Raw genomic sequence first — 27,793 nt, 5'->3', positions numbered from 1 at the left:
AGTGTTTTCAGGGTTCATCCATGTTGTAGCATGTATCAGCATTTCATTTCTTTCAAGGCTAACTAATATTCCATTGCGTGTATATTCCATATTTGTTCGTCATTCATCTGTTGGTGGATGTTTGGGTTATTTCCAACTTTTGGCTACTGTGAATAATGCTGCTGTGAACATGGCTGTACAAAGATCTGTTTGACTCCCTGCTTTCACTTCTTGTAAATGTGTACCTAGAATTAGAATTGCTGGGTCATAAGGTAACTGTTTAATTTTTTGCGAAACCACTACACTGTTTTCCACAGGGTCTGTGCATTTTACATTCTGACCAGCAATGCCCCAGAGATCCAGTTTCTCCACATCTTTGGCAACACTTGGTATTTTCTGGTGGTTTTTTGTTTTTTGGTAATAGCCATTCCAATGGGTGTGAAGTGGTATTTCATTGTGGTTTTGATGAGCTCTTTATGTTAAACATATTTAGTTCTCAGAAAACACTCTGACACACCACTAAATACTGATATTATCACCATTTTAGAAATGAGGAAACTGAAGCTGAAGGAACTCAGTAACTTTCTCTCATTCTCAAAGACAGTGGTGGAGCTGGAGTTCTAGTCTAGGCAGTCTTGCCCCAGGGTCCGTGCTCTTTCAGTATTTCTCTCTCATAATTACTCATGCACTGCTTCCATCTCCGACTAGGTTTTAAAATTTTTTGAAAGTAAAATACATAATGCTTATCTTTGAATCCCCAAAGTGCTTCGTATGATTCCTTGAATAATGTAAGTAATAAATGTTTGTGGATGAGAAAATTTAGGCATAGAGATGCTTAATTATTTTCCCAACATCATACAAACAACACAACAAAGACTGGAACCAGAGCCCCTGCTCTTAACCACTATACAAACTTTTATTTATTTATTTATTTATTTTTGATTTTTATTTTTTAAGTAATCTCTACACTCAACATGGGACCCGAACTCACAACCCCAAGATCAAGAGTTGCATGTTCCATTAACCAAGCCAGCCAGGCACCCCTATACAAACTTTTATTAACTGTGGATACTTTTTAATGGATTCCCATCATGTTAATGTCTGCCATTTCATAGCAGTCTCTGTATATCCACCAAGTTCTCTGAACTCCTTTATAAAATCCAAAAAAAATGAACATTTTGCCGCCTGCCATTGTGTTAAATTCAAGCTGATCCATAAATGAACTTGCTTTGTATCTTGATACCCTTTAATTGTGCACCAAAGTTCATTGCATCAATCAGCTTTACATTTCACATGAACTCATAAAAATCAAAATCTCACAGCACCTCCCCAAATTAAGACTGCTTGATAGTTAAATGATAGATTCTTAGAGAAATCTTAGCCAACATAAGGAAATTGGAAACAACTGAGGAAAAACTCAGACCTGCTTAATCCCCTGTCTGCTGCTTCCCATTTCCTGCTTATCTTGAGGAGGAGGATGTGGGTATGGTTTTTCAATCTATCATAGGATAATAGTGCTAATGCTGAAACTCAAGAGAAGGGATCTGTGAGCAGAAAGAAATTAAGGAAGCTTCTCAAATATTCAGTCTTGGTTGCTTTAATGTACTTGTTGTCAAGGTGGCTGCTGTGCAGAGCCCAGGACACTGATTACATTCAATAGGAAACTTAACTCATCACTCAGAATTTAGTTAGATCAATGATCTCCAGGTATTGGCCACTTTTGAGTAAGGCTGATTGGATAATCTCAGGCCTTTTAGTGAAAATTAGTTGTCAAATGGTAAATTTTACATAAGATGTTTTAAATTGGCTTTGAAAAATATTTTCTAATCACCTATATATTCTATCACAGAAATATTAATACTATAAAAGTGTGTGTAGGGTTTTTACCCATGTCTTTGAGGATGCTTTCTTTTAATGTTTAGTGAGTTCATAAAGGTCCAAGAGGTCTGATGTAAAGCTTTGTTGCGTTGAGTATAAAACACCAAAATCTACTTGTAGTTGTTTGAGTATATTTATAAGGCTAATTTTATGTAGCTTGCTTTTGAGTTGTTATAATTGAGCCAGCAGGTGTGTTAATTACTAAACTAAACCTCACTTATTTGTTACATTAATGATTGTACTTCCTACTCTGGTCACAAAATTTGGGAATTTGGTGTAATGGAAAGTCCTCACAGCTTTTGGATATTTAGATTGGGACCAGGATTTGTATTTCTGTCTTTTAGGAAAGAAAAAAGTAAGATTTGTCGGATGTAAGGGGTTGCATGCTAGATTCATCTTTACTGAGTAAGTTGAGTCAGTTTCCATTCAAAAAACCAGTATGGCCACCTAAGAGAAAGGATGCTGCCATAAAATAGAATTTAAACTTCTAAGCTTATTTTTAGTTCTTTGGTTTAGTGATAAAAGGCAGGAGGCACTTCCACTTTAAAAAGTTGCTGCACATAACATCTGGACACTATTAAATTAAGGAAGGCTGCAGGCTCCAGAGAGTCCTGCCTTCTGAGGATCATACCTTGTGGCACCAATTAAGGGATTTGGGGTTGGGTTGCTTGAGTACTGTGTTTATGAGGCTCGTTTCCCATAATCATGGTGCTTTGGTAACCCAAGTTGTTCTTCCAGCTCGAAGTCATGATTCCTCTTTTAGAATGAGAAAGCTAATTAAGGGGAGATTTAGGGAATACAGAGAGATGGGCTTTATTTGCTGTTGCTGACACTAATATAAATGAAACACTTTTAAATAATAAATTCTTCACATAATGGAAGGAATACCCTATCAAAGGGACCACTGTGATGAGTCAGATGGATACAGTATAGGTCTGCCTCTTTCTTCACTGTGACCCTGGGTGAATTAATCTTTCCATGTCTCCTATTCCTCATCTGTAGATTGAGAGTAACAGTATGCTCTCAAGGGTAGCTCAGAGGTTTCAAGATAATGAATGTGATTTGCTTCACCTGGTGTCTGATAGATGTTAAGTACTAAGTACCTGCCATTATTATTTGTAGCATACGTGTGAATATTTTCTTTCTGCTCTGCCTCATATGTCTTGCTTGGCTTAGAGACCAACCTCTCTTAGACCTTCAGAATTCTGTCTGACTATAATATTGGCACATAAGCCAATACATCATTGAAGACTCTGTAAAGAAGTGTATATAGGGAGGTGCTTCACATTACCTACCTCCAGGGTATATATACAGCTGGTACGCACCTGAATGGCTGACCAGTGTAAAAATACTGAAATGCTTCTAAACTGCCTAGTAAGTAACTGCTGTCTCCCATTTCGCCCTCTTGCCATAGAGTTTCCTGACTCTCTCCTAGGCACCGCCATGATCCAACAAATAAGGGCTGATGTCTAACACAGCTGTCGGCTTCAGTGTACCCTGCTCCAGAGCTAAAGCTGGTTGGTGGCTGTTCTGATTAATTGGTGACTATGCAGTCAGCCTCTTCCCCAAATAGAGATACCATTGTTAGCATGGAATGTATTATTCCATTTCTCACTTTTCCCTATATAGTATGCTCTGTATGTAGGTTGTGGTATGGGGGGAATACCAATCGTGGACATGGTTACACATACTTAAATCAGCCACAGCTGTCTGTAGACAACAGTAGCACAAGTGTGGAAGGGGGTATTGGAAGTATATTGTTGTAAGGGTTTCACACTGTACATGTATAATAGTATTTGAATACAGACTGTGGTAAGTAAATATGTATAATAAACCCCAGAGAAGCTGCTAAATAAATAAAACACAGAGGAATAGCTAATAAGCCATAGTAGGGAGGAAACAGAATCATTAAAAACAATCTAAAAGAAGATACAAGGAAGAAGAAGAGAAAAAATAAGACAAATAGAAAACAAATAGCAAGAGGGTAGATTTAAACCCACTCATACTGACCTTATTAAACATTAAGTGTAAATATTCTAAATACTCAAAAGACAGAGATTGTCAGGTTAGATAAAAAGGCAAGACCTAGCTATATGTTGTCTATAAGAAACCCATTTTAAATATAAGGATACAAGTAGGTTAAAAATAAAAAGATAGGGAAAATGTGTCCTGCTAACACTAATCAAAAGAAAGTATATTACAATCAAAGTAGACTCAGAATAATGAATGCTACCAGAGATGAAAAGGAACATTTCAAAATGTCAAAGAATTCAGCTCATCAAGAGTATGTCACAATCCTAAATATATGTGCACCTCATAAGAGAGTTTCAAAATACGTGCAAAAAAGATTGGCAGTCCTGAGGGAGAACCAGGCAAATTCACAATTACAGTGGAGTTTTCGACTCTCCTCCCTCAGTAATTCATAGCACGGGCAGACAGCACATGAGTGAAGAGCAGAAGAGAAGAGTTGCACAACACTGTCAACCAACCTGACCTGACATTTGTAGAACACTCCATCTGGACAACCAGCAGAATATTCTTTTCAGACACACTTGTGATAGTGACCAAGATTACATTCTGGGCCATAAAACAACTCTCAGTACATTTGAAAGGATTGAAATCATACAAAATGTGTGCTCACATATGACCACAACAGAATTAAACTAGAAATCCATAACAGATATCTGAAGAATCCTCAAACATCTAGAAATGAAACAGCCTACTTCTAAGTAACTAATGGGTCAAAAATTATAAGGCAAATCAGAATGTATTTTAAACTGAATCAGAATAAAAACAACATCGAAGTTTGTGGGAAGGACATTTATGGCATTAAATGCTTAACTCAGAAAAGATGAAATCTCACATTAATGATCTAAACTTCCACCCGGAAATAGTAGAAAAAGATCAAATTAAACAGAAGGAAGGAGACAATAAAGAACAGATGTCAATGAACTAGAAAACTGAAAAGCAGTAAGGAAAGTAAATGAAACCAAAAGCAGATTTCAAGAAAATGTTGAAAAAAATCGACAAGCCTCTAGACAGATGGATCTAACCAGATTCTAGCCAAGAGGAAAAAAAAAAGACACAAATTACTGATACCAAGAGTGAACATGGAAATGTTGCTATAGATTCTATAGACTTTAAAATGATAAAAAGGAAGGGGTACCTGGGTGGCTCAGTTGGTTAAGTGTCCGACTCTTGATCTCCGCTCAGGTCATGATCTCACAGTTTGGTTTATGAGATCAAGCCCTGTGTTGTGCTTTGCTCTGACAGCACAGAGCCTGCTTGGGATTTTCTCCTTCCCTCTCTCTCTACTTCTCCCCCACTTGAACTCTCTCTGAAAATAAACACTTAAAAAATGATAAAAGTATTATGAATAATATGCAATAAATTCAATACCTTAGATGAAATGGATAAATTCCTTGAAATATACAAATCACTTAGGCCCACTTGAGAAGAAACATCATTTGAAATCATCTTATATCTATTCAGTAACTACATTGAATTCAGTTAAAAACTTTCCAACAAAGAAAACTTTAGTCCCAACTTTCCAACAAAGAAAACTTCAGTCCCAGGTGGCTTCACTGGTAAATCCTACCAAATATCTGAGGAGGAATAATATCAGTTCTTCATAAACCTAGATAATTGAAGAAGGAAACTCCCAGCTGTCCCCCTGATAGCAAAATCAGACAAAGATCTTACAGGTAAACTGTTGACCAACAGATCTCATGAGCTTAGACACCTTAACAAAAAGTTGGCAAAGTTTTGCAAACAAATGAATCCAGCAACACTGGATTCAAACAAAAAACAAAACAAAAAAAAAGCAACAATGTATGATCAAGTGAGTTTTATCCCAGGAATTTAAGGATGATATATTGAACATCATTGAACATAAAGGTAATTCACTATATTGACAGACTAAAAAAGGAAAATCCTATTATCCTCTCTAGATGCAGGAAAAGCAGATGATAAAATTCAGTACCTGTTCATGGTTTTAAAAAACAAAACAAAACATTGTCAGCAAACTAGAAATAGAGGAGAACCTCCTCAACCTGATAAGGGACATCTACAAAAACCCTGGATTTAACATCATAATTAATGGTTAAAGAATGAATAATCTCTTAAGATTGGGAGCGAGACAAAGGCATCTGCTCTGCCCTTTCTGCTCAATGTTGTACCAAGGTCCTAATTGGTGCAATAATGCAGTAAAAAGAAAGAAAGTGTATAGATTAGAAAAGATGAAGTAATGTTGTATTTATTCACAGGTGACATAATCCTCTATGTAGAGTCCTGTAAGGAATTTATTAAAAAAAATCTAGAGCTTATTTAGCAAGGCTAAATAGTCAATATACAAAAATCTTATAATTTTTGTATGCTAGTAATGAAAATTAGAAATAGCATAAAAAAACATAAAATATATGTAGAGAGGTAAAATGTGTGTAAGACCTGTACACTGAAAACTATAAATCTTGCTTAGAGAAATTAAAGAAAATTTAAATAAATGAAGAGAGATGCCATGCTCATAAACCAGAACACTCTAAATGTAACATACCAGTTCTCATTAGATTGAACAATAGATTCAATGCAAGTGCAATGAATTCCCAGCAGGCCCTTTTTAGAAAAAGCATAATGTATTTTTTATTATAAAGTATACATAACATTTGCCATTCTAGCCATTTTTATTTTATATGTTTATTTGAGAGAGAGCACATGCACATGCAAGCAGGAGAGGGGCAGAGAGAGAACCTCAAGTAGGCTTCGCCCTGTGAGCGCCAAGCCCAAAGTGGGGTTCCATCTCAGGAACCTGTGAGATCATGACCTGAGCCGAAATCATGAGTCAGACACATAACCAGCTGAGCCACCCAGTCACCCCAAACCACTTTTAAATATACAGTTCAGTGGCATTAAGTACATTTACATTGCTGTGCCACCATTATCGCCAAACGTCTCCAGAACTTTTTCATTTTCCCACACCAAAATTCTTGTACCATTAAATAGCTCCCTAATTCCCCTCCCCCAGCCTCTGGCAACCACCATTTCACTTTATGTCTCTGACTTTGCTACTATAGGAATCTCATTTATGTAGAATCATGGAATATTTGTCCTTTTGTGTTTGGCTTATTGCACTTAGCATAATGCCCTGAATGTTCACCTATGTTGTAGCATGCTAGCAGACTGGCTGGCCTGCTTTGTTTCTTTGTTCCTTTCCTTTTCTCATTCTTCCTTTCTTTCTTCCTTTCCCTCCATTCTTTCTTTCCATTCTTTCTTTCCATTCTTTCATTGAAAGACTGATTTAAAAATTACATGGAAGGGGTTCTTTCCATTCTTTCATTGAAAGACTGATTTAAAAATTATACGGAAGGGGTTCATGGGTGACTCAGTCGATTAAGCATTCAGCTCTTGATTTCAGCCCAGGTCATGATCTCACAGTTTGTGAGATCGAGCCCTGCATTGGGCTGTGTGCTGACAGCATGGAGCCTGCTTGGGATTCTCTCTCCCTCTCTCTCTGACTCTCCCCCTGTTCACTCTCTCTTAAAAAAAAAAAAACCAAATGTGTGTGTGTGTATGGAAATGCAGTGGACTTAAAAGAATCAACATTTTAGAAGGAAAAAGGATAAAGTTGGAAGACTTATACTACCCAGTTTCAAGATTTATTATGAAGTTACAGTAACTAAGACAGAGTGGTATTGGCATAAGGATAGACATGAGTAGAACAGAAGAGCAAATCCAGAATTAGATGCACAGAGATGTGACCAGTTGATTTTTCATAACCTACTGAGATTCAGTGAGGAAAGGATAATACTTTCACCAAAATATGCTGGAACAACATGATATCCATATGAAATGTAATGAACCTCAATTTTTATCTCATACCACATCAACCTGAAGTTTATCATAAACTTACATATAAGAGCTGAAATATAAAACTTCTAAAAGGAAACATAGCAGAAGTTATTTGTGACCTCGGGTTAGGCAAAGATTTCTTAAATAGGACACATAAAAGAAGACAGAGAAAGCCATTAAGTTGGATTTCATCAAATTAAACGTTTGCACTTGAAAAGGCAAACTGTAGAATGGGACTAAGCATTCACAAAACATGTAGCAGACAAAGGACATAGCTAGAATTATGTAAAGAACTCTTTTGAAACAACCTCCCAAAAATGGACAAAAGATTTGAGTAGACCCTTGACAAAGGAAGATACATGAAAAATAAGCACATGAAAAGATGCTGAACGTCATTACTAAGGGAAATGCAAACTAAAACCACAATAAAATAACACTACACACCCAAGAATGGCTGAAATTAAAAGACTGATAATATCAAGTGTTGCTGAGAATGTGGAACAATTACAATTCTCGTTTAATGCTGGCAGGACTGTATAATTGTACAGTCATTTTAGAAAACTTAGAGTGTTTTTTTCTTCTTTTTAAAAGTTAAATGTACATTTACCATACAGTCCAGCAGTCTTTTTCCTAGACTACTCCTAGAGTGTTTCTGTGTTACCAAGGATGAAACATATCCACACTCAGACTTGTTCACAGATATTCATAGCATCTTTATTCACAGTAGCTCCAAAGTGGAAACAACTGAAATGTCCATCCGCTGGCAAATGGATAGGCAAATTATCTGTCCATTCAATAGAATACTACTCAGCCATAAAAAGGAGTGAACTACTGATACAGCAATGGATGAATCTCAGAAGCATGTTAAGTGAAAGAAGCCACACGTAAGAGGATATATACTATATGATTCCCCTTATATACAGTTCTAGAAAAGGTAAAACAGTGATAAATCAGTGGTTGCTAGGGGTTGGCAGGAGGAGGAGACTATAAAGTAGCACAAAGAAGCTTTTAGGATGATGGAAATATTCTGTGTCACTATTGTGGTGTTGGTTATAAGACTGAATACGTTTGTTAAAACTTTCCAAATCACACACTTAAAATTGGTGAATTTTATTTTATTGAAGCTATGCCTCAGCAATGGGAAGAGAAAAAAAAAAGGAAAGAAAGAATATGATAGCATCCCCCCCTCCAGGAGCTCCCAGTCTATGTAGGGAGTCAAGATAGTCTGGAAGAAACTTAAGGCAACGAATAATTAGGAGTCAGGTATAGTTCAGTTAAACATGTTCTATCATGCCTAGGACTGGTAGCTGTAACCCCATGCCCTGGGATGGTTATCAGTAATGCTCAGTTATGCCATGAGGGAAGCAAGTCCAGCTTCCTTCGAGGAAGGAATTTAAGAGACTTTCTTCTCAACAAGTCAGCCTGTCTTACTTTTATCAATCTGGAAGGACTCTGGACTCTTCCCTGGGTAAGGCACCTTGAAGCAACTGTACTTCAACTGGAATACACTTCAACAAGTGTATCCAGCCTGGTGCTGGGAATTTGAAAGAAACACACTTTAGGACAATCACTGGGAGAATAGAAACCAACAGTTGAGAAGTACTGGGAAGTTAACAGTATAGGTGAAGACACAGACTACATGTGGAAAATGGTGTTATTCTACATGAAGAGTATTTGTGGGCATATGCCTGTGGGTCATGGGTTTCGAGTAGCAGTCTATTGGAGATGAAGTACCAAACTTAGTGGTTCTAGTAATAACCCTGAAGCAGAAAGAAACCAACTCTGAGGCCGCAAAGAGAAAGGGATCTAATTTGATATGGATGCTGAGACTTAAAGAGGTGGAAGGAAAAGAAAGAATTTTCTCCCTGTTACAGGAGATATATGTGGACAACCCACTTGAGAAAATAGCCCCATCTCCTAAAAAATATTACAGGTGTAAAGAGTTTGATTTCTTCAGAGAAAAAGTGGAATTTGGAGCCAAGGAGGCAAAACTGATAGCTTTGTTGAATCATGGTTTTATCAAGAATAGATACATTTCCAGGGGCGCCTGGGTGGCGCAGTCGGTTAAGCATCCGACTTCAGCCAGGTCACGATCTCGCTGTCTGTGAGTTCGAGCCCCGCATCAGGCTCTGGGCTGATGGCTCAGAGCCTGGAGCCTGTTTCCGATTCTGTGTCTCCCTCTCTCTGCCCCTCCCCCGTTCATGCTCTGTCTCTCTCTGTCCCAAAAATAAAAATAAACGTTAAAAAAAAAAAAAAAAGAATAGATACATTTCCCATAATTTTTTGCCAGGTTAGAGTGTGACTAGTATATACAAGGCAAGTTATTCCAGGAGATTCATGAAAAAAGGTCTGCAGCTTTAGATTGTTTTATTAGAGGTGATCATCAAAGACAATGATTAGGGAGGATGTTGACAGGGAGGCTGTGCATGTGGGGGTCAGGATGTATGGGAGCTCTACCTTCGCTCAATTTTGTTGTGAACCAAAAGTGTTCTAAAAAATAAAATCTATTTTTAAAAACAATTATTTGTAAATGTGGCTTTGTTTGACAGGGTAAGAATTGAGTTTGGAAATTTTAAAAAATTTCTTGGAGGTCAGTTTTCTGAGTAATATATAAACATAAAAGGAACAGTGTGCCATGTTTTTCTGGCTCCAGACCCACTTCTTTTAATTGAAGCACATTAAAAGTCAAAATGAAAGAGCAAGTCTTGATTTCAGAGCATTGGGCTTTCTGAGTTAGGAAAAGCTGGTGAGCTGGTCTCTGATGAAGGGAATAGCTGCTCCCAGGAGGCTCTCCCGCCATCTCACCCTTCCTTACCTGTCTCACTTGTCAGTGTAGGGCCTGTGGCCCAGCCCCTGTACTGTCTGTGTGACGAGAGGGGTTGAGCAGCACTGGGTATCATCCGGGTGCCTGAGGGAATTGATGGAGGGAGTGGGGCACAGGTGAGCAGACAGCAGCTAACTGCCTCTCAGAGCTCAGACGGGACAGGCAGGCCTCCGCATTTGGCATCTCTTAGAGGGTCATGGAAGTGTTAACGATTGTTCTTTTACCAGGAAGCTGCAATGAAAAGTGTCAGGACTTCTGGCCTCCTCTTCAGTTCCCCGAAAATTCTCTAGCTATGGGAACATTCCAGAAACTGTCAGGAACATCACTGAGACACACATCTAGACCGGAAGTGGAGGCTGGTAATAACAGCAGTAGCAACAACAGCAATGATGACGGCTGTCATTGGACACTTGTTCCGTCCGAGTACCGTGCACCTAACATGCATTACTTCACTTAATCCCCGCAACACCATACGAGATAGGAACTGCTATCATTCCCACTTAACAGATAAGGACCCAGACTTAGAGCTCCAGGGACATGTCCAAGATTGCGCAGCCACCACAAATCAGAGAACTGACCCCAACTCAGAAGTGTTTACCTTTGGAACATCTGTCCCTAACCGCCGTACTTACTGTTGCAGTCATCTGAAAGTGATCGCTTGCTTTGCTTTGGTCTGGAGTCAAGGTAGATCGTGCCTGATCCAAGGGGACTGGACCAGAGAGAGGGGCTCAGGAGTGTGGAAGGATTCAATGCCCTTGACAATGGATGTGGGCTGGATGTACAAATCAGAGGTATTCTCTTATCTCCAAATGTGTCTGCCTTGCCCAAATTCCCATCTTCCCAGCATGACCTGCAAGCAAATAAATGTCTAATGTCTCATTATCAGAACTCAGAGTGCAGTTGATTTACACATTTTTAAATAGTATGTGTGGAAGTAGGCAATGACCATACTGTGCCTCTTGTACCCTGTTCAAAGCCTTGCCCGTGTGGAACTGAGCCTTCTCTGGTGATCTGTGAGTGTGGCAAATCCTGCTACAGAAGGAAGAACGATTTACATTAATGATGCTAGAGTCTGCTAGAATGCAAGCTCTATGTGAGCAGGGATTTTATTTGTAAAAAGTTGTATCTCCAGGATCTAAAACATGTAGGAAGTGTTCAATACATATACGTTTAATAATAATTACTAACTCTTCAAAGTACTCGTTCATCTACTATAATACTTGAGTAGGAAGGATAGTTTCTTTTTTTCTTTTTTAATTTTTTTGTGCCCCTCGCATTGTTGAGAAGGTGTGAGGAAATTGAGCTTAGGAAAGTTAAGTGAATTATCTTGGTTCCAATAGCTAATTAGGAGAAATAGACTGGGGCCCTGGCTTCCCATTTCCTATTCTGAGTTCTTTCCTATCATTATCAGTCTCATTGGAATATGTTATTTCTGCCCATAGTGGGTTATGCTTTTATTTCTGTGATTTCTGCTTTGGGTCTACTGGCTCCAGGGTTCAGAGGAAACATGGTCATTTCCTGTGGCCAGTTTTGATTGTGGTGAGCTACATGGGCAATGTTCGGAGTGACCACCATGGCATAGTGACAGCTGAGCATGCTCACGTCTCTCTGAACAGAATAGTGCTGCACTTCATTGATTCTAATATAAATACCTCTCTTGCTTATTTTAACATCTCTGAAACCTGGAGCGTCTGGGTGGCTCAGTCAGTTAAGTGTCTGACTTCAGCTCAGGTCATGATCTTGTGGCTTCTGAGTTCGTGCCCCACGTTGAGCTCTGTGCTGACAGCTCAGAGTCTGGAGCCTGCTTCGGATTCTGTGTCTCCCTCTCTCTCTGCCCCTCCCCTGCTTGCACTGTCTCTGTATCTCTCTCAAAAATAAACAAACGTTAAAAAAAAATTTGTTTAACATCTCTGAAACCTGAACAGGTTTGCGATCACTGTTGTCACGAAAAGACATTGAGTTTTTCTAGAGAGGATATGTGTCTGCTTCTGCCAGTGCCCTAGAGGTGCTATCACCCTGAGGTCCTTCAGATTCAATTCTTTGCTTGAAGAGAGCTCAATGCAGACTGTCAGGGTGATTTTTCCCCCTTCCTTCATCCAGTACTGTGGCTGAGCCTTGCTGTCCTATTCTGCGGGAGGAACACTCTTTGGTTGGTGTTTGAGTTCTATCTACGTGGGTGTCACCTATTATTAGACTTGCCATTTGGGATACTTTTCTTTCTTAATGGTACATAAAATAATGGGCCTCTTGTGATTGATGACTCTTAGACTTGATGACAGATGGAGCTTCCCTTTACTGAATTCTTCCTATTCATGAGACACTTTGCATACATGTCTTAGGTTCCTTGGGAACAGTGTCTGAGACTGAGATTTGATGCTGAGCATGCTCTCAGGATCTGCACCTGTGAGATGGGGAAGGAAGCCTGACTGGCCAGAAGGGGAAATTTAACTCCAATGCAGTCAGGACAAAGGCCTTACCTGATCCTAGAGGGAGTAGGGATTCTGAGACTGGGGTGATCCTTCAGAGCTGTCTCTAGCTGGGGCAAGCAGCACGCAGACCTTTATACTCCCACATCCACCATTCACTGGGTGCAAGCTCCACCTTCTACCCAACACCCTGGATGGTCTGTAACTTTGGACGCGGTCTCCCTTGGACCAAAGGCAATTTTGGGGAGTATGTCAGATAGTGGCTATCATCTGGTGGCTGGGGAAAACTGCCTCCATTCATAGGGGAGATCTGGGTGGCACACCACAGCCAGCAGCACGTATATCATCTCATTCACTCTTCACCCTATGGGAATTACTGTCATCGTCAATATCCAGTATGCAGATGAGGACACTGAGGCTTGGAGAGATTGAGCAGCTAATGTAAGTTGCAGAAGATTCATATCTGGTTCTGACATTAAGACTCAGCTCTTGACCATGAAGCTTGAGGGCTGCACTCTTGGCATCTCATAGTACATTCATTGGTAGAAAAAAAGGAGGGAAATGTGCATGTCTGGCCATAGTAAGAATTTCTCTGTTGGAATGAAAAAAACAGTAAGGCTAGGTTTTACACAGAAGTGCACAGGAGGTAGCAGGGACTCACTATGGTGATGAATGGGGGCAGGGGTGGGTGGGCAGCCAGACTAGCTTATTGCTCTACACTCCATGCAGTCTATGCCTATGTTTTTTAATTTTTTTTTTTTACATTTATTTATTTCTGATAGAGACAGAGCACAAGTGGGGGAGGGGCAGAGAGAGAGGGAGACGCAGAATCCGAAGCAGGCTCCAGGCTCTGAGCTGACAGCTCAGAGCCCGACGCGGGGCTCGAACTCACAAACTGCGAGATCATGACCTGAGCCGAAGTCGGACGCTTAACCTACTGAGCCACCCAGGTGCCCCAGTCTATGGCGATGTTTTATCTCCTGCCCTCATATTCATGGAAGGTGCTAGAGAAAGTAGCTTAGTCCACACTTTAGAAGTGAAATCATTAAGGCCAGAGAAGATGGTAGTTTGCCCAGAATCATTCGAAGGGGTGACTTGATGACAAGGGCACAGATGTGTCACCTTGTCCCTGTGCTCCCCATGTGTATCCCAGTGGAGGGTTCTTTTTTTCCCCCCAAATATTCTATTTTTTTTCTATATATTTATCTATTTTTTTTTTTTTTTTTGAGAAAGAGCGAGCAGGGGAGAGGGGCAGAGAGATAGACTGAATCACTAAGCAGGCCCCACACTCAGCGCAGACCCCAACACAGGGCTTGATCCCACCACCCTGGGATCATGACCTGAGCTGAAATCAAGAGTTGGATGCTCAACTGACTGAACCACCCAGGTACCCAAGAAAGATTTTTTTAAGTAATCTCTATACCCAATGTGGGACTTGAATTTACAACCCTGAGGTCATGCTCCACCCACTGAGCCAGCCAGGCACCCCCACCAGTGGAGGCTTCTTAACGGGAGGGTGAGATGTTGTCCCCTTCACCTTTGAGGTGAGCAGGGCAGATGATGGTTAGATGAAACTTTTGTCTCCTCACCTGCTTGGAGAAACCAATGTCACCAGTCTTGAAATTGTCCATGGGAAGCAAGAAGTAAAGCATTTCAGAGAATTTCTGAAATTTCTAGGGCTCTGTTGGCTTGCTTAATCATTAAGAAGGAGCAGTGTATTTGCAGGGAGGAAAAAATTTCAATGAATCTGATGTGAGAGCCATAAAAGACAACTCTTTTAGTTGAAAGGAGCGTTCTTTTACTTTATGTAGGAATTTCACTTCCTCAGCTGCTTTGCAAACCAGCTACTTCAAAAAGCCATCTGTGTTATTGCTGGGTAGATAACAGTGGGAGACATTCCTGTTTGGGGACAAAAGTCACCTAGAAGAAAAGAAACAGGTTAGCTGTTCCCTTTTATTTGATTCTTCCCTATGCCAAGAGGGAAAACAGGTATCAGTTTTCATTGTTTGCTCTAGCTGGTTACAGGCCAGTGATGGGTTCTTTACCTAAGCTCCCTGGGTTGGGTGTGGGGGATTGGGGCTCATTCTACCCTCCTTCTCATTTGTCTTCCTGCACTGTAGAGGCTAAAAGCCATGCCTCTGGTTTGCAGCAAGGGTTAATGATGAGATTTTGGGCTTCCAGTCAGATGGGCCTGTGGGCCATCTGCAGGTAGGAGTGAATGCAGCATAAGCTGGCATCCCAGGCAGAAAGCAGGGCCTGTGTTCTGCAGGTTTGGTTCTTGGGGAGATTTCCTGGTGTTTTTTGAACCAAGGGCATTTCTCTCTGGAGAAAGCCACAGTAGCAGTGGCTTCCTTATCATTGAATCTCTGCTAAGCCGTGTGATCCTGGATCTTTGTCACTCAGCAGCTTCCTGATTCCCCAGCTCCTGGTTGTGGCCGAGGTGGCAATTCTCTTGGTGGGCCAGTTCTCAGGTGTTGTTCTGGGATTTATTCCTGAAAAGCCAGCCTGGGGCCTGTTCCTCCAGCCTTTTTCAGTAGTTTTGTAAGCACCTAACCTCTTAATTAATAGCATGCACTGTCTTAGGCCATTCAGGTTGCTGTAACAGAATGCCATAGACTGGCTGACTGAAATAACATTTAGTTCTCACAGTTCTGGAGGCTGGGAGGAACAAGATCACAGTGCCAGCACATTCATGTCTGGTGAGACCTGGCTCGCTGTGTCCTCACATGGTAGGAGGGGCAAGGACTCTCTGGGGTCTTTTTTATAAGGGCACTAACCCCATTCACGAGGGCTCCACCCTTGTGACCTGATCACCTCCCAAAGGCCCCAATGCAATTATCACAAACTGGGGATGAGGTTTCAACATATACATTTTGTGGCAGACACAAATGTTGTCTTTAGCATGCATCTTATGATTGATGCCTCTTAGACTTGAAATATGGTAGCTTCTGTTTCTTGAGTGCTTTCTACTAATGAGGCACTTTGCATAGATGTGTTGGGTTAGGTTCCCTAGGAGCAGAGTTTCTTCTGTGGGGTGCCGAACAGCAGCTGAGGCACGGTTGTATTTGACCTTTGTAACTACCCCAGGAGACAGGTACTGGCTGGTCCCAGTTTCACAGCTGAAGAAACAGAACTCACATGGCTGGAATGACTTGTCAGTGGGAATGCCGGTTGCAAGCCCAGGTACATTCCCTCCTTACTGCGTCATCCCATCCCGCCTTGCATGGACTACGTGGTCACCTGGTATTTGCTTATCCTGTTTCTGGTATAACATATTTGCGAGAGAAAAATGACAGCAAACTCATCTTCCAAAGTACTTCATTAAAAAAAAAATTTTTTTTTTAATGTTTATTTATTTTTGAGACAGAGAGAGATAGAGCATGAATGGGAGAGGGTCAGAGAGAGAGGGAGACCTAGAATCCCAAGCAGGCTCCAGGCTCCGACCGGTCAGCACAGAGCCGGATGCAGGGCTCAAACTCACGGACCACGAGATCATGACCTGAGCCGAAGTCGGACCCTTAACCGAATGAGCCACCCAGGCGCCTCCTGCAGAGTACTTCATTTTGTGTTGTTATTCGAAAAGTATCTTTGAAATGAAATTTCTTAGTTTTCTGCTATAAGCTTCTCCACAAATGTATGATACTCATTTCCTCCTGACTGCAATTACATTTCTTGTCTTTCCTTTTAACAGAATCGGGCTCATTCCCTGAGTCCCACCCAAAAGGCTTCCCACTCTCTTCACTGAAACATGAAAACAGCACCTCTATCATCTCATTAATCATTTAGTGTATATTTTCAGGGTTCTTTCCTAGATCATAAACCCTTTGAAAACAGGAACAATTGCACTAATATAACAGTAATAATATTAGCATCACTGTAGGGCACCTATTTGTGCCAAGCACTTGATGGGCATGACCTCTCCTCCTCATAGCACTGCACAGTGGATGTCGTCTTGTGACCTTGTCACTTGGAATTTTGAATCTTACTGGAAGGGGGTGAGTGGGTTTTTGTCATGTGTCAACCCTGTGGAAGCCTCCCTGATCACGTCTCCCTCCTCCTACCCTGCAGACATCCACACTCCTGCCTTCTGTGGTTTCCATGCCCTCGTTTCTCTACTGTTGTTCCAAACATGTGCCCTCAGACATTTTCAGTCTTGGCTTTGAGCTGTTCTGCGTGTCTTCTTCCACCACTTGCTTCTTCGCTCAACGGTATGTGGGGTGCAGCCTCGCTCCTGTGCGGAGTGTGCTCACGGTCACTCTGGTCTGTGTCCCGCTGTGTGTGCGTCCACACTTCCTCCTGTTTGGGCACGTTTGGCACTCCTGGTGCTTGCTGCTGCAAACACTTTCCTGCGAGTATTCCCTGCTCATCTCCTGGAACACAGGTGAGCACTTCTCCAGAGCACAGACCTCTGGAACCGCTGGGTCTGCGTGATTCTTCCCAGTTCTGTTTGCTGGCAATTTAGATGCATCTGCACCCCGTCTCTGACCATCCTGAGGGGACAGAAGGCCTTGCTTGTGGCCTGAATGTCTGTGGTCAGGTGCCCTGGGGAAGGAGGAGAGGAGGAGGAGAGGAAGTGTGGACGGTACTTCCTGCTGGCAGCCCAGGGAGGCAAAGCAGGGACAGCCTAGCAGGGCAGTGCCCTGGCACCTGCTCTCCGGGGACCTGGAGACCGGGGCCTCAGGCTGCAGCATGGCGACATCACAGAATCCACTGCGTGGTCACTGCTGGGCTGTGGGACACTAGAGGATGTTATATTCGGAGGCCCTTTGGCCTCGGTTCCTTCGTGGACCCACACACAGTAAGCAAAACCGTGTGGCTCTGGGGGCGTTGTCCAAAGCCTGGCTGCTACTGCGTGCTGCTCTGGCTCCTGCTGCAAGGTCCAAGGTCGTCGGAAGTCTGTCCCCGGATGTCAGCCCCGGCCACCCTCTGCAGTCACCTCCCTGGCCTGTGTGCTCCCCCGCAGCCTTAGACACTCGCCCAGCCCTCAAGCCCACGGTTGTCCCGTGACCCCTTTGCCCAGGGCTGGCTTTGACCTTCCTGGAGGAGGAGCCGGTGCTGCTGGCCTGTCACCAGCAGGGCCCGGATGGGTGATGTCAGGGCCCCCCCCAACCCCCCACCCTCCATCTAGGGAAGGGCCAGACTGGGAGGGGGGGCGCTGTGAGCAGAAGAGCCCTGGGAGCTGCCCCTGGGCTGCTCTAGTCTCTCCCTTTGTCGTGGCTGGTGGGGCAGCCGGAGGATGGCTTCCGTGGTCGCGTGGGTGAGGGGAGCTCCCCCTCCTGGGATCCCTTTCTCCCCCATCTTCCCTCCTTGGCCTCGACTCCGCGCTGAGACCTGGCTTCCCCCTCAGCTGCTCCTGTCGCCTCCCTCTGTGAAGGTGACATGAGGCTCCCATCTGGCCAACCACCTGCTGGCGTCTCTGCCCCTCTTGCAGTCCCATCGTGCAGCCCCTGTGGAGGGTCACGCCGCCCCTGCAGCCCTTTAGGACCCCCAGGGGCCTGTGCTGCTGCTCCCAAGGCCGTTCTGCCTCCCCGCTTCCCGGGCCTGGGCGGCTGCTCTGTCCTGGGCCTGCAGATGCGGGGGCCTCTGTGCTCACGGCCTGGCTGTGGGGCCTGTGGCCGCTCCTGCTGCTCCTCACAGCGGACCCTCCACCACAGCTGTGCACTTGGTGACTGCGGGAGGGGTGGTCGCGCTGGGCGTCCCATGAGCAGAGTCTGTGTGGGGACACGTGGATTCCCTCCCTTCTCCCGACTGTCCCCTTCCAGCCTAGCCAGAAGAGGTGGCCTCGGACAGCTCAGGGAGCATGTGGAATTCAACTTTACCTTCGTCTCCTCTCCATGGAGCCCTCGGCTTATCCTGAGAGGAGGAGAAAGAAATGAGGTCGAGAAGACAGTGAGGCCAGAGCATCTCAGATGGAGAGCATATAAGGGAAGACCCTTCGAGGCTGTTGAGTCCGTTGTCCTGGGGAGTTCGGGGAGGGCTCCTTTCTGCGGCACGCCCGAGGGGCAATCTTGGACAGCAGGAGAGCAAGACGGAAGGTTCTGCTTGTTCAGCAGGAGAGCGTGAAAGTTCCCCGTGAAAATCGTTCACTGTTCTGTTTTGCACATTGTGCTTGTGTCTGTAGAACCGATTCCTACAAGTGAGACTGCTGGTCAGGGGGCGTGCTCATGCACACGTTACAGGTGCCCCCCCCGCCCCCCCCCCCCCCCACACACACGTTGTGCTGGTATGCAGTGTAGGGCAGTCATGGGGAGACAGACTGCAGCTCAGACAAACCAAGGACTTTCTCCTGGTTAAAATGTCTCACAACCGCTGAGACCGTCTGCGTCGGGGCAGGAAGTGTTCCAGAAGAGCACGGATGACCAGGGTGTTGTGGAGGGGATTACAACGTTGGGAAATGCAGCTTCGTGTCATGCTCTGGAGAACCCCTAGGACTCTCCAGTGTGGCATGTCCCCCAGGGGTGACTCTAGGCCCTGAGCCCTTTCAAATGCGATACATTTTCCTGGTGGGCCCAAGAGGGCTCAGGGGCTTCACAGCGTCAGCTGTTGGCCGCATTCCCATCCTCCTGCACCTGCAGACTTACAGCTGAGCTCGGCTTACTCTTTGCCCTAACAGGCGTGCCTACTGTGTCCTCAGCTGGGCTGGCCTGGCCCTGCTGCACCTCCCTTGTGGTCTTAGGTGAGACCTGACCTTGACCTGGCCTGACCTTTCCCCATAGACCGTGAGGTCTTCCCTGGTGTCTGAAGCGGGGACACTATTGCAGGTAAGGTACAGCCAGTGACAGACTTCAGGTGTAGCTGCTGTCTCATGGTTGTGGATGGAGATCTTGAGAAACCTCAAAGAAAGGAGGCTGGTTAGTGCTAAGGTCGTTGTGGAGCCCTTGCCCTGTGGCCTATCGTCTGCTCCTTCGTTGGGCCAGCAGCATGATGTCAGGTAGTGGGCGATGGGGCTGGTCATGTGATGCCCCTGCCGCCATTTATCACACCCAAAAGTCACTTCTTTCCTGTTGGACTGAACAAAGTCAAACTTTGGTGCGCGCGTGAATACATCTGTCTCCCCTGCCTGGCTGCCTCTGCGGGTTCCCGGGGAGGTGCTGAGCATGTCCACTGCACAGCTGGGGGCTGTGTGATGCAGGAACATCCATCTGTTGCTCAGGACTATTGAGACAATTCTGCATCTGGCTTTCATTTCCCCACAGGGCCTGTGAGAGTTAACTCATTTTGCTCTGGGACCTCAATCCACTGACCGGCTGTGCTCATCTGCCACTGCCCTCTGTGACCTGCCCACCACACAGCCTTTCTCCTCGACCCCTGGCAACAACCTCTTCAGAGCAGGGCCATCACCTGCAAGGTGGTGGGGTGGCAGGCCTCACCCCTCGGGGGATGCATGCAGGAATGGGGTACACATCTATTTATAATCTCTACTTCATTGATGAGAAAATCAAGGTGAAGAGCCACAATTCTGCCTATGTCTCATCATGTCTGAGATCTCTGGGTAGAACCAGGATTCCCTACAAGGGGCTGGAAGTGCCTGGCTATCATAGTTCTGATCCTACTGTGGGTCATTAGTAAATACTGGGTGAACGACCTTTGGTCATTATGTTTTTGTGACCCAGGATTTTAGTGTACAAGAAAGCCAGTGTGGCCTTAGGGTCCTGGTCACTGAACACTGGACCTTTGTGATTTGGTGCCACTTTCCAAACGTTGGCCGGGGAACCTGAACTGGGCTGGCTATATCAAGATCATAATGGGGGCTAATAAAAAATACAGATCTGGGGGCTCCATCTCTGAAGATCACAATTTACATAAAGTCTGGGATGGGACCTTGGAATCTATATTTTAAGCAAATTTCCCAGATACTTCTGATGTCAGTTAAACTTATCAACTAACTGGATTGAGAAAGCAGAGAGAACAAAAGTGGCTAATTAAAGATTGGTAGGAGGGCGTCTGTAGATTATGATGATTTTTCTTGACTCTATGTTAGAGGTTTGCCGACAGAAAGGAAAAAGAGAAGCACAATTTTATGGTGTCAGCCACACTGCTTGTGTGCTTTTGTTGGTGTTGTTTAATTAAAGTTCACTGACTCTGAAGGGACTGAATGCAAATTCTTAGATAAACTCCATCTTTCAAAAGCACTGCCTACTAAAGCTGTGGTTCACACACCTCCCTACCCCCTTCACATACAATGTGTACCAAATGAATACGATTTAAGGAGGGAAAACTTTCTGATGAACAAGAAGAGGTCTTGGGTTTGCTTTTTGCAGGTGGAAACATAGGACCTTGCCCTGGGCTTAACCCTCAGGTATTTTTCTTGGAAAGGATGGATGAAATGAGTACTTAAAAAAAAAAAAAAGTTTTAAAAGACTTAAATTTTTTTAAATCTTTATTTTTGAGAGAGAGATAGAGTGTGAGCAGGGGAGAGACAGACAGAGAGGGAGACACAGAATCCGAACCAGGCTCCAGGCTCTGAGCTGTCAGCACCAAGCCTGACACGGGGCTCGAACTCACAGGCTGCGAGATCATGACCTGAGCCGAGGTCAGACGCCCAACCGACCGAGCCACCCAGGCGTCCCTTAAAAGACTTTTTAAAAGACTTTTTCATATCTTAGAATGTTTAGGGCTAGAAAAGCCTTTGGAATTTATCTGATCATTTTTCCCCCCTCATTTTATAGGTGAGGAAACTGAGGTTGCCTCACATATTAGTCTCTCCTAATGCCGACACACAGACTTCAACGACAGAAATTTATGTTTGCACAGTTCTGGAGGCCAGGGAGTCCAAGATCAAGGTTTGGCTATGCGGTTCCTGGTAGGAGCCCTCTTCCTGGCTTGTTGACAGGCGCCTTCTCACTGTGGCCTCACAAGTCAGAGGGAGTGAACTCTGGTGTCTCTTCCTACAAGTGTACGAATCCTATCAGATCAGGGCCCCACTCTTATGACCTCATTGAACTGTAATTACCTCCTCACAGGCCCTAACTCCAAATGTAGTCACATTGAGGGTCAAGGCGTCAACATTTAGATTTTGGAAGACATTATTCAGTCCCTAGCATCCAGCTGGTGTGGAACAGGACCAGGCCTATAATCCAAGTTTCCTAACTTGAAGTCTCACTCTCTTCTGAATACTCATAAATGTTACTTCTCTTGATCACACTATCGAAATGGCACCCTTGTAGATTTGACGGAGTTAGTATAGGCTTCTTTAATCATCCATACTGAATCTACTTTGTTGCAAAGCAGGGGTTGGCAAGCCACTCCCCACAGTCCAAATCCAGCTAGACATCTGCTGTTTGTGAGCTAATAATGGTTTTTACATTTTTAAATGGTTGGGGAAAAAGTCAAAAGAAAAATAATATTTCATGACATGAAAATCCTATAAAATTCAAATTTCAGTGTCCATAATGACTATTTCTTGGAACACCATTGTACCTAACTGTTTATATATTGTCTATGGCCATATGGGAGCTGTAAAAGCAGAGATGAGTACTTGCAACCAAGATAGTGTGCCCTCCAAAGCCTAAAATACTTATCATCTGCCCCTTTTTGGAGAAAGTTTGCCCACCCCTGATCAAAAAGGTTGGGTTTTGTTTCTAAAAGAATGACTAATTATGTGTGTGTGTGTGTGTGTGTGTGTGTGTGTGTGTTTTAAAATAAGTAACAGCGTCTTCCAGCTTTTATTCTGACAATTTTCTGGGTGTCCTTTCTGGATGTCCATGTAGCATATCCCTATAACCCCAATGCTTTTGTGGGGCTAACCTCGTAGATGTTACATTGAGCCCCGTGCTCAGGAAGAGAATCTGTGCTTGGGGTTCAATGCTCTGCCATTGTCGTTCTGAAATTCTTAATAGCTTTTATCATTGAATTTGTGTCTTGTTAGAGTAGTCCTATGGGACACTGGGGCTTAGAGCCCTGGTTCACTCTCACCTCCCACCTCACTGAGACAGCCCCTCATTCCCAACCTTGGCCCCATGAGAGCTTGGGCGCCTTCACCCCAGTGTTCCTATGGGAGTCAACAGTTGAACAGTGACCATCCTCATGACTGAAAACAAATAAAACCCATTATGACGGGTCAAGAAAGAGATCATGAAAGACAGGAAAGATCTTTTTGGTTTGCCTGCTTTTTGAACAAGGGCTCTGCATTTTTATTTTTCCCATGGCCCTGCAAATTATGTAGCTGCTCTGTTCTTATGACTCATAGCCTAGTGGTTTTATTGAATATAAAGAGCTATTTGTCCAAATTAGAGAATGTTATAGCACATAAAAAGGGAGATAAATTACACTTGTCTTTGCTCTTTTATTTCCACTCCCAGTATTAGCATTTTAAAATAATCACTCTTTTGATTTACTAACATTCTTTAATATTTATTTGGCAATGAATCAAGGCATTCGTTTGGGAATTAAAGACTAACATCATCAAAAGTTATGAATTTTCCTCTTGGTGCAGAGTTTAGCCATATTACAGATAATTAATAAATGTTTCTTTTTATGGTCTTTCCATTTAATAATGATCAAGTGATACACGACTTTACTGTTTTGAGAAAAAAATGCAGAAGTTTTAAAAAACAAGTTACTTTTGATGAAATGAACTATGCATAACTTGAAGGACAACTGTTTTTTAATAACAACTTTGATGTATTAGAGATCAAACTAAGTGCCTACAGCAGGAGCATAGCACATTTACACATTCATATAATAAGCTCTCAGAATCTCATTGTCACACAGCTTCCCAGGCAATTCTGATGAAAAGGTCTGATAGTTGTTCACTGGCCAGCCTTGGAGAACCACTGCCTGATTCATCGATCCATTGGCTTAAAGGGATCATGTTTTAATACAGTTCATCCTTCTTCAGGGGTCTTAAAAATTGTGATCTTTGAGGGGCACCTGTCTGGCTCAGGTAGTGGAACGTGCAACCCTTGATCTCAGGGTTGTGAGTTTGAGCCCCACATAGCCTGTGGAGATTACTTAAAAAAATAAAATCTTTAGGGGCGCCTGGGTGGCTCAGTTGGTTAAGCGTCCGACTTCGGCTCAGGTCATGATCTCACAGTTTGTGAGTTTGAGCCCCGCGTTGGGCTCTGTGCTGATAGCTCAGAGTGTGGAGCCTGTTTCAGATTCTGTGTCTCCCATTCTCTCTGCTCTTCCCTGCTTGTGCTCTGTCTCTGTCTCTCAAAAATGAGTAAATGTTTAAAAATAATTTGAAAAAATAAATAAAATCTTAAAAAAAATTATGATCTTTGAGGCAATTGTTTGATTAGAGGTTGGGGGAAGAGGGAGAAAGAATTATCTAGAAAAAAACAGCTTGTTTCAATTATTCCTTAGAGGGGAAGGGATGTATAAAAAGTAGAGAAGATTTCTCTTCATAAGGGACCCAGATGAATAAACATGGTATGTTTATGCTTTTAACAAACATATGTTTAGATGAGTGAATTTTTAAATAATTTTGAGTTTTGGTGTGCCTGGGTGGCTCAGTTGGTTAAGCCTCTGACTTTGGCTCAGGTCATGATCTCACAGTCTGTGAGTTTGAGCCCTACATCGGGCTCTTGTGCTGACAGCTCAGAGCCTGGAGCTGCTTTGGATTTTGTGTCTCCCTCTCTCTCTGCCCCTCTCCCACTTGTGCTCTGTCTCTCAAAAATAAATAAACATTTAAAAAGTTTTCTTTAATAATTTTGAGTTTTACTTTCATGTTAGTAGCTCATATCTGTCTCTATTCATTGGTCTTCCAGGGAAGAAGGCAACAATTCATGAGGATTCTTGATTATTCTTGATTATTAAGCAATTGGGCAATGATTCTTGATTACGGGGCAATTGGGCAATGCTTTTTCATTATTAGACAGTTCAAGATTTTACTAGTCAATTTGTAGTTGATATACATTTCCTGCTTCTACTCCCATAGTGTACTTCACCCCCATCAACATCTCCATCATAAGCAGTGGCAAGGGATTAGAAATGAAATACAAGCACATTCAGTGTTGCTGTGCTCAGCTTAGGGTATAATTTCAGGATGCACTTAATATAATCAGTGTCTTTGTGGTTGTTAATGCTCTCTGGCTTTAAAATGAAATGTAAAGCAAAACTCATAATCAGATAGCATTCAATCACACTCTAGAGAGAGTTTGCATAAATGTATTCTCTCTGCTGGGTTTTGAAATTTTGGAACATATCCCTCATCATAAAATGAAAGGATTTGCTTACCTTAAAGGTCTTAGGTTTCAGAATGCAGATGATGGTGTTGGAGTGGGTTCTGATAGCATAGTAATCATACTACCCTTGCTTAGGCTGGCTCTAAGCCTGCTCTGGTCATTCTGAGGTATGTAGGGGGAACTGGTTTCTTCTGTCTGTCATCTCTCTGCTTCTGTGAAAGGACCAGGATAGAAGTAGGGGACAGACTTGGCTGCTGGAGCATCAGGAAGTAGAAGCCAGTTAGGGCTGGTACCAGCTGTGACCAAGAGCAATTTACCTTTGGCTGTGGGGTAGGTTTGTAGGGAACTCTGGATTGGAGGCGTTGGGCCTCTCCAAAAATATGTATTAGCCACATGGCATTAAGAGACACTGTAGTTTTGGGGGCACCTGAGTGGCTCAGTCAGTTAAGCGTCCGACTTTTGGCTCATGTCATGATCTCACAGTTCGTGGGTTCAAGCCCCGTGTCCGGCTCTGTGCTGACAGCTCAGAGCCTGGAGCCTGCTTTGGATTCTGTGTCTCCCTCTCTCTCTGCCCCTCCCCTGCTCATACTCTCTCTCTCAAAAATAAACATTAAAAAAAGAGAGAGAGGAAGAGAGAGAGATACTGTGGTTTTCTATAAAGTATGAAGGCCAAACAGAAGATTAGGATTTAATTCCAATTCTTTTACCAACTAGCTTGGCTTTAGGCAAACAGTATGACTTCTATGAGTCTTACTTTCCTTATCTGTTAAAAGGGGAATCTCTAAGATCCTTCCTGATGATATTAGTTTAGGTCTATTATCCTATTAGGAAAACGGCCATTATCATCACTGATCAGAAATACTGTAGGATTAATAGAGCATGAAAAGAAATACTGAAAACATGATTTGTTTGCAAGGTATAATAAAGAATACATCTGGTTTTTGTCCCCACTTCGTGGCATAGAGCTTCAAACCCCTGGGAACTTCCAGAGTGACAGGAGTGTCTTTGTTATGCTAAGGAGACAGTTCCTGGTGGGTCCCAAGGTAGCTTCAGGACAGGATCTGGTCACCCGAAAAACCCACCACTTAAGAGTTGGAACTTTGGGCCAGCCTGTCCTCCACTGGACGGGAAGGGAACTGAAGATTGAGCTCAGTCATGTGGCCAATGATTTAATCAATCACGTATAATAATGAAGCCCCCTATAAAGACTCTGGACATTGAGATTCAGTAGAGCTTCCCAGTTGGTGAACATGTTGGTGTCCTGGGAAAGTGGCGTGGCTACATTCCATGAGGAGAAGGCATGGAAGTTCTGTGCCCTGTCCTGTCTTGTCTGTCTTCCTGCCCCCAGACCTTGCCCTATGCGTCCCTTCATTTGGCTGTTTTTGAGTTGCACCCTATATGCTAAACTGTAATCAGAAATGCATGTGGCCTGGGAACCCACCTTGTGGCTGGCATCTGAAGTGAGGGCAGTCTTGTGGAGCATGGAGCCTTTAAACCTGTGTTAGTGTGATATTAACTGCAGGTAGTTAGTATCAAAATTGTGTTGCAAGACACCCACTTGGTGTTGGAGAGTTGGTGTCAGTTTGCCTAGAATTAACATGAATTATAATATTTTATATGGACTTTCCACTTTGTGCTTTATTTCAGTAGAGCCAAATAATGACTGTATTTGTAACTGCATATGATAATTTATATATTTAATATAAAATTATTTGATTACAGTCCTAGACTCTGTTCATGGATACCCAGCCTTTAGTTTATGTTCATTTATTTTGGTCATCTTCTTACATAGTATGTTCATGACTTAGAAAGGAATAAACAAATAAAACTGAGGGAGTGCTTTAAAAAAATTTTTTTTTGGCTTAAAAAAATAATGCATAAGTCCTCAGGTATAAATGCAAAATTATTAATTGATAATTCAGATGGTAGATGTCAGTGTAGAACTAGAAGATAGAAGTGTTTGGAGAAAGAGTCCAGGTTCTGATGATTTGAGAAGGAAAGTGTCTGTGATAGAGACTAGATGTGTTCATCAAACTCGATTTTTCTCTACTTCCTGGGCACGTGAGAAGATTTGCCAGATGTTTAACGGTGATGTTAGGACCATATGAGTAGTTTTGGCCAATGGGTTATGAGCAGAAGGAACAAGTGTCTCTTTGAACCAGAAGGCACTTAATGAGCAGGTGTGAATGCTCCATGTCACGTCAGACTCTGAAGCAATGTTACTATGGTGGCATCATGAGACGCAGATCGTCTGGCAGCCCGGATTGCTGAGTGACTACAGCACGTGGGATGTGCAAATGAGGAAGAAATAAATCCTTGTTATATGAAGCTACTAATAGTTCAGGATTAATTTGTTACCATAGCACACCCTAGGTTATCCTAACTAATGTAGTGGCTTTGGGTACGTACTTTTTTAGCATGGCTCTGAATACCTGTCCTGGGTTGGGCTCTTGAATGAATCGTGAGATTCTTGGTGGAAGATCTGAGCTGATGTAAAAGAACAAAGAGGCAAATGTTATGACGTGTGCATGTTAGAAACAAGGGGCACTATTTAGCTGGGGTTACATGTTGGTGTTTCACATAGTGACCAGATATTTGAGCTGCAAAGACCCTTAGGGATCATTCGGCTCACTAGCAGACATCACTGGTTGCATCCCTAAGTCCATTCCTCACCCTTGCTTTCCTGCTTACAGAGCCCATGTGCTCAGGGAAGG

The 27,793-nt window shown here is 43.1% G+C and overlaps 2 protein-coding genes across 4 annotated transcripts in view; both read left to right on the top strand.

The window, feature by feature from the left end:
- SNRNP48 (small nuclear ribonucleoprotein U11/U12 subunit 48) overlaps positions 1–11,413 on the top strand; it is a 32,707-nt gene extending 21,294 nt beyond the window's left edge. The window contains exon 10 of one of the 2 annotated variants that reach the window (XM_045497462.1): positions 11,033–11,413. The gene's annotated coding sequence lies outside the window, so the exon portion shown is untranslated. Of the gene's footprint in view, positions 1–10,752 lie in introns of both variants that reach the window. The other variant, XM_045497459.1, reaches the window with a different exon arrangement.
- Positions 11,414–18,170: 6,757 nt separating this feature from the next.
- LOC123608064 (keratin, ultra high-sulfur matrix protein-like) lies at positions 18,171–21,370 on the top strand. 2 transcript variants are annotated; one of them, XR_006717069.1, is made up of 2 exons: positions 18,171–19,712; positions 20,148–21,370. XR_006717069.1 is itself a non-coding variant. In XM_045497456.1 (2 exons), the coding sequence occupies exons 1-2, from the start codon at positions 18,331–18,333 to the stop codon at positions 20,154–20,156; spliced, it is 573 nt and encodes a 190-aa protein (XP_045353412.1). In that variant the 5' UTR covers positions 18,171–18,330; the 3' UTR covers positions 20,157–21,370. The 2 variants fall into 2 exon arrangements, 1 of the variants encoding a protein (XP_045353412.1); XM_045497456.1 differs by having other exon boundaries at positions 18,171–18,894.
- The last annotated feature ends 6,423 nt before the right edge of the window (positions 21,371–27,793 follow it).

The sequence above is a fragment of the Leopardus geoffroyi genome, chromosome B2, assembly GCF_018350155.1.
Source record: "Leopardus geoffroyi isolate Oge1 chromosome B2, O.geoffroyi_Oge1_pat1.0, whole genome shotgun sequence".
Classification (NCBI taxonomy): domain Eukaryota; kingdom Metazoa; phylum Chordata; class Mammalia; order Carnivora; family Felidae; genus Leopardus; species Leopardus geoffroyi.
This window is presented reverse-complemented; position numbering and strand designations above follow the sequence as displayed.